General features: G+C 45.3%; 1 protein-coding gene across 1 annotated transcript in view; it reads right to left on the bottom strand.

The window, feature by feature from the left end:
* The window catches only part of ccdc88aa (coiled-coil domain containing 88Aa), a gene marked incomplete at both ends in the record, with an annotated part of 28,486 nt that overhangs the window by 7,289 nt on the left and 13,697 nt on the right, over nt 1-7,500 (bottom strand). The window contains 7 exons of the mRNA XM_080853999.1: nt 1-47; nt 943-1,084; nt 1,467-1,603; nt 3,878-4,810; nt 5,158-5,309; nt 6,114-6,264; nt 6,695-6,841. The exon at nt 1-47 is cut by the window's left edge and continues 118 nt beyond it. Coding sequence (XP_080710125.1) covers nt 1-47; nt 943-1,084; nt 1,467-1,603; nt 3,878-4,810; nt 5,158-5,309; nt 6,114-6,264; nt 6,695-6,841 — 1,709 coding nt within the window. The remainder of the gene's footprint in view (nt 48-942; nt 1,085-1,466; nt 1,604-3,877; nt 4,811-5,157; nt 5,310-6,113; nt 6,265-6,694; nt 6,842-7,500) is intronic.

Below are 7,500 nucleotides of genomic sequence, written 5' to 3'. Positions count from 1 at the left end.
TCCTCCTCCTCCTGCCTCTGCAGCAGTGCCTCATAGCTCAGCCTTACCTGGGCAGATGTCAAAGGTCAAAGGTCAACATATAGCGATGCTGCATCTCGACAATGCCGCGTGTAACCAATGAGAATGTGACAATGTGTGAGAGGATTTGTGTTTTTATCTCTCCCTGTGTGTTTGTGTGGGCAGGTAGATAATATGTGGGTTTCTACATGACAGCAACTATCAAACTGACCACATTGACTTAATGCTGAACTATTGTGTCCGATCTGATTGTGATCGTTTCACGCTTGGCTGAGTTAATCCCTTAGGTGTAGCTGACCATCTCAGCCTGCTGGGATCACGGGATTAGAGCTAAATGTCTGGATATTGTTGTGATAGATGTGGAGCTGAGTGCAGCGCTGGGATTGTGGGTCAGATTAGGATTAACAGTGAGAGGAGAGCATTCCAGCATAAACCTTTGGCGACGTGAAGCTCAACATTTTCTACGTGAATTTGTACATTGTTTGTCTTCCTCTCTTCAGTTTTACAAAATAAACAGTTTAAAGTTCTGCCCAGAGAATTGAATGTAGGGCATAGAAGGGAAAAAATATATGGAATATCATTGGACTGAGCAAGAGGAGATTTGGGGCCTTTTGGTGAACAATTCTGGCAATTGGTTGACATAATAAAAGTGTATTTTGTTAATCTGTATATGCTATCACACTGTATTGTGTAAATAGAACAGATCAAAATGGGGTCAAAAGTTACATCTTGACTGCGTGTTTGACAACTTGTTTTACAGGCACAGAAAATATCTCCTAATAAACACATTGCGTGAGTGTGCGTGTGTGTTCGGTGTGTGTGTGTGTGTGTGTGTGTGTGTGTGTGTGTGTCTGTGTGTGTGTGTGTGTGTGTGTGTGTGTGTGTGTGTGTGTGTGTGTTAGAGTCTGCAGGTGTGAGGCTTACTGAGCGGAGCTCCTGCCGCAGCTGCTGGTTGAGGCTGGAGGACTCCTGTAGACGAGCCTCCAGAGCAGCCATCTTCTCCTCTTTAATCTCCACACACCTCTTCAGAGACGACTCCAGTTCAGACTCCAGCTGCTTATAGCGACTGAGAGATGGAGAGACAGAGATGGGACAGAGAAAAAGAGAAAGATAGAGATGGAGAGAGGATGGGACAGAGAAAGAGAGAGAGGGAGAGGAGAGAGAGATGGGACAGAGGAAAGAGAGAGAACACAAACAAATCTAAGCAAAATACTACCATAAAAGAGCAGAAAAGGCATCACACCATCCCATAGAAATGAAACTCAGTTTAAGCCTAATCTTACTGGGGGACAACTGACAACTAGTATGCAAATGTACCATAGAGTGTAAATGTATGAATGTAACTTGTGGGCACATGTCACATGTTTCACGTTTCACTGTTAGTAATGGACGTGGAGGTAGTGGTAGAACTGGCCACAGAGGGGTGCTAGTGTACCTGTACCATCTACCTGTTATCAACATGCTGCAGGTCTGCAGTTAGAGGATCCTGCTGCTGCTGTATGTAGCCCATTCTCTCCATCTCCTGTGTGAGTCTCTTCACCTCACTATCCCTCTGCTGGCTCTTCAGCTTCTCACTCACCAGCTCCTGTTAAACACACACAGACACACAGACACACACACGCACGCACACGCACACACACACACACACACACACACACACACACACACACACACACACACACACACACACACACACACACACACACACACACACATTCAATAAGACTGCAGCTTAGCTTAACAATAGTGAAATATAGTGAAGTGCTCTGCACATGCTGACTAAGGGCTTTTCTGAGAGGGTGATGTTCTTTCTTTTGTCATCGAGGTATGAATGCAGGATGATCTGAGACAGTTCCAACAATACAGGTGCCATGGGCCAGTGGTTTTAGCCATTAACTTCCCAGTGTGCTAATGCATATTTCAGACTGGCCACAACAGCCACATACAGGAACAGCTTAAACATTCAGCAGGGCAAGGTGTGCTAATGTATATTTAGAAGGCGTGCCTTCAACAGAAAACCTTTCTCCAACGCTCTTTGTGATCAGCTCCAGGGAAATTAAAGCTGAGACCTTGGTGTTGTTCACACCTTATCACCTCTACCAGTTGAGCTTCAGGAGGGCTGACGGCTCCTGCAGTTGTTTTATGGCAGTATGGTATATGTATGCATGTACGTATACAGTATGTATTTATGTATTGTATGTATGTATGTTTATGTATGTATGTATGTTTATGTATGTATGTATGTATGTATGTATGTATGTATGTATGTATGTATGTATGTATGTATGTATGTACTGTACTGTATGTATGTATGTATGTATGTATGTATGTATATATGTTTGTATGTATGTAGGTATGTATGTATGTATGTTTGTATGTTTGTATGTATGTATGTATGTATGTATGTATGTATGTTTGTATGTATGTATGTATGTATGTATGTATGTATGTATGTATGTATGTATGTATGTATGTATGTATGTATGTATGTATGTAGCAGTGGCGGCTGGTGGTTTTTAAAGTGAGGGAGGAAGAACTGTGCGCCTGGTTGCCATTGGCCTGCTTATTCCGTTGGTGGCATAAGTATGTGAGATACAAGTTGTTTCAGGGTGTTTTTGTGAAAGGATGCAAAGCCAATAAGTCAAATCAGGCCTACTCTTGATTTGAAAAACTAAATTCTAAATGTTGGGCCTACCATTTGGCCTATTTTCCCCCTTAATTACTAAAGCTATTAAGGTTATTATTTGACTCATTTTATTTTCAGCTGAAATTGTTTTAAAAAAATTAAGACACAAGACCAAAAGTGATGCCATTTAAAATGCATCATGCTCTGAATCATTCACTAACATCCTTCCCACAATATTAAACAACAAGTAACAAAGGCAACAAGTAAGAGAACATTATTTCAGAACTATTAACATTAACATCAGATTATGCCAGATTATTACAGCTATCACTCAACGTAGCCTTGTATGAGGCCAATGCCCATATTACAAGAAGGCTAATTACGAAACACATCGCGTTCTGAAACATTCATTAACAATTTCCATTCAGAATTTCAGCTGAACGTGAACAGTCAGACTAACAATAGGCGTATGAACGATTTAAACAAAACAGTACAGCCGATTGTTTTTTTATGGTACCAGTGAGCTATAAGTATTTCGCCTACCAGTTAGCATTATACGGCAGCGGTTTTACGTTTAGTGACATGGATTTTTGGAACAGGTGTCCCTGTTGTTTTGATACTAACCTCCTCTCTGTAGCTCAATGAATGAAACGGTTTGTTCAATAAAACATGAACAATATCTTCGTTCTCCATTGCACGTCCTCTTTATTTGCAATCTTTCTACAACAATCTTTAAGGGTGACATGTTATCGATAATATCTTTCTGCAGAATGGTTGAAGAGGGAAACTTCTTTTGGTATTGATGTCGAATCCCCTCCCTCCAATGCCAAATCCGTTGTTTATTGGTTAAGCGATGTTGGCGCAGACTCAGACGCTAGGGAGGTCTTTCCTCCCCTGGGCAATGTAAATCAATGAGCCCCAAGAACCGCCAGTATCAGAGACAGATTCTATTGGTTTCAATGGGAGCCAAAGGGAGGACGTCCTCCGTGCAGTAATTTCTTGTTACGATAGGGGGTGCTAATGTTATTTTAACTCAGGGAAACAAATTATAATATGCATAGTATTAAATACTGATTTCAAACTGCATTTTTAAAGGAGTTTGGTCAGTTAAATTTCAAAAATACATTCTCAAAAAGTTTGGGGAGGTTCTTCCTCCGTTTCCTCAATGGAAGAACCTCCTCTGGTATGTAGGTATGTAGTTGTTTCAGGCATTTTCTCCAGAAATCCACTCACCTCCCTCAGTGTGCTCAGAGTCCTTTGGTCAATGGCCGTCTGCTTCAGCATCTCCCTGGACTCCATCTCCAGCTCCTTCACCCTAGCTCCGGCCTCCCTGAGCGCCTCCAGCTCTTTCCCCAGGGCGCGGTTCTCCTTCTCCAGGGAGGCCTGCCTGAGCACGCTGGCGTCCAGCGAGGCCTCCTGCACCTCTGCCCGCTGCCTCAGCCTGCGGTTCTCCTTCTCCAGGCGGCCCTTGTCGCGCTCCAGCTGTGCCGCCTCCTGCTCCAGGGCTTGGCCATTGGCCTCCAGGCGTTCCACACGCCGCCCGGCCAGGCGCAGCTCCTCCAGCGTCCGCTGCAGCGTCTGGTTCTCGGCCTCCAGCTCGCGGAGCTCCCCCTCCAGGCGACGCAGCCGGCGCGCCGAGTTCTCCAGTGCCGAGGCCAGCCGCCGGTTCTCTGCGTCCCGTGTGGTGCAGCAGGAGCGAGAATCAGACCGGCAGCAGATATTGGTGGAGCTGGAGGACCGGGCCGGGGAGATGGACGGGCTCTGGCCCAGCGGGCTGGCCTCTGAGAGGGGCTTGAGTGGGGACGACTCTGGGTTGTCGAGGCTGAGCTCCAGGCTTCTTCTCTTCAGACCTCCTGGGGATGCCCTCTCTTCTTCTTCCTCCTCAAACTTGGATGGGTCTCCTTTCTCCTGCAGATTCCTCCTCTCCTCCAGATAGTGGTGCACCTCCTCAGAAATCTCCCTCATTGCCGCCTCCCTCTCAGCCTCCACTAACTCCTCCTGCTCCACTAGCCTCTTGTTGTCATCGTTGTCGCTGCCGTCTATGGACTCTGATGGTGATTTCCTCAGATCTTCTTCAGCAGGAGCTTCAGTGCTGGTCTCCTCCATATGATTTAGGGAGGAGATGCTCCTGTTCAGGAGTTTGTTCTCCTCCATCAGCATCTTCACCTGAACAACAAGAACACAAGCAAGAGTCACACCATGTAGGACTCATGTACAAACATTTACTCTGACCTGTATGTATGTATGTATGTATGTACATTATGTACAGTATGTATGTATGTATGTATGTATGTATGTATGTATGTATGTATGTATGTATGTATGTATGTATGTATGTATGTATGTATGTATGTATGTATGTATATATATGTATGTATGTATGTATGTATGTATGTATGTATGTATGTATGTATGTATGTATGTATGTATGTATGTATGTATGTATGTATATATATGTATGTATGTATGTGTGCAAACATCTTGCACTGAGGAGAAAACAAAGCAAGACTTACTTTATGTGATATATCTCTCTTGTGTTCTTCAGAAGGTTCCCTGGTTCCTCTGAGTTCTTCTACGGTTCTGCGTAGGGTCTGGTTCTCCCTCTCCAGCCTCAACAGGCGGCTACAGGCCCTCTCAGCCACCTCCTCATCCAGAGACTTCAGCACTGCACACACAACACAACCCCCATCACTTCATTGATTGATTGTCTTCTATTGTCTACTGGCAGATTGTTTGGTCACATGGGCCCTTATTTCATTGATGGGCAACACGGTTGGAAATACGCAAAGCTGATATAATTACCTAATTTATAAAAATCATTTGGCTAATTTCATCACATGAGCAAGCATGTGTTTAATGTTTTATAGTGCCATCAGAAATGGTTCAACTATAACCAAAGTAAACCCAATACAGTGATTCAGAATCTACTGTCATAAACAATCCTACTGTCATATGCTGTGGAACCTGTTATAAGCTAGTTATAAGCGTCTAAGTCATATCCCAGGATACCGGCCATCAAAGTGTATGTGCCTGTTTTTTGCATTCTTGTGTTTCTGTGTGTGTGTGTGTGTGTTTGCATTATTGTGTGTCTCTGTGTTGTGTGTGTGGATTCTTGTGTGTGTGTGTGCGCGCATGCGTGTGTGTGTGTGTGTGTGTGTGTGTGTCTGTGTGCGTGTGCATTCTTGTGTGTGTGTGTGTCTGTGTGTGTGTGTGTGCATTCTTGTGTGTCTGTGTGTGTGTGTGTGTGTGCATTCTTGTGTGCTTATGTGTGTTTGTGTGTGTGTGTGTGTGTGTGTGTGTGTGTGTGTGTGTGTGTGTGTGTGTGCATTCTTGTGTGCTTATGTGTGTTTGTGTGTGTGTGTGTGTGTGTGTGTGTGTGTGTGTGTGTGTGTGTGTGCATTCTAGTGTGTGTGTGTTTGTGCATTCTTGTGTGTGTGTGGGTGTGTGTGTGTGTGACCCCTCTCCCCACCTGAGCCCTCCGGTCCCTCTGAGGACTTGCTGAGCTGCTCCAGCTCCCAGCCCAGGTGCTGTGACTCCTCCATGCTCCTCTTCTGGGCCATCTCCAGGAACAGGTTCTCCTCCAGCAGCTCCTCGATGCGCCCCCGGTCAGACGCCCGCTCCTGGAGGAGGTCAGAAGGACAGGAGGAGAGGGAGGTAAGGGGGTAAATCAGGGCTATTAGCATTTTGCTAACAAGAAGCATTTTCCCCATCTCGGTGTCTATCGCTTTTCTTTCTCACTCTCGCCTTCTCCTGCATTCACTCTCTCTCTCTCTCTCTCTCTCTCTCTCTCTTTCTCACTTCCTCTCTGTCTGTATTTTTCTATCCATCTTTTAACATGCCAAGAACAATTTATGACATAAACAACAAACTATTGAAAAAGAGTTACGATGCAATGGCATAAGGAAAGACGAAGGTCTCTGCCTCACACACGCACACGCACACGCACACGCACACGCACACGCACACGCACACACACGCACACACACACACACACACACACAAACCCTCTCTCTTTGACGCACACATTTTGAAACACACACACACACACACCTCCTCCATGTCGTGGATCTTGGCCTGCAGCTGCAGGCTGTGTTTCTCGAGCTGGTGGAGTTTGTCTGAGCGCGCCCTGGACCCCTCCAGCTGCTCCTCCAGCATGGCCTTGGTCTCCAGCAGCACCTGGTTGTCCTCCTTCAGCTCCTGCCAGGGGACAGAAGACAGGATCACACACATACACAGACACACACATAGTATCTTACACTGTACTGTATGTCTTACTTCAGCTCCTGACAGGGGACAGGATCACACACACAGGACAAGACAGGATCACACACACACAGACACACACAGACACACAGACACACACACACACACACACACACACACACACACAAACACGGACACAACCACACACACACACACACACACATAGTATCTAACACTGTACTGTATGTGGACCACTGAGCAGCGACAGAATCAACAGAGTGACTGACCCAACTGGTCATCTTACCCCACTCTTCCCTAAATTTCTCATGTGGTCTTAACACAATATGCCAGACACTTTAATCCCCTCTTTAATCTGTTGCATATCGTTTAATATGCTTCTCTGTAAAGCCAGCACACTTTGGCAGTTCCAGTGCCAACATTCGTCACTGCACAATGTGTAAGCTAGCGAGTGCTAAAGCTATCCTTCAGCACTTTGTGTGTAGCACGTCTGATCTAGTGAGTGGACCTCCATACAGATACCGCCGTCTCCACTCTACACTCTACCCAAAAAAGCCACTGCAAATATTGATTATTTAGTGAACATAGCCTCAGAAATTTCTGTACACATCCTTCAGTAGTTGGTATTTAGTTCC

Source organism: Sprattus sprattus, assembly GCF_963457725.1.
Source record: "Sprattus sprattus genome assembly, chromosome: 1".
In the NCBI taxonomy this organism is placed as follows: Eukaryota; Metazoa; Chordata; class Actinopteri; order Clupeiformes; family Clupeidae; genus Sprattus; species Sprattus sprattus.
Note: the sequence above shows the minus strand (reverse complement) of the source record. Positions and strands in the feature narration are given on the sequence as shown.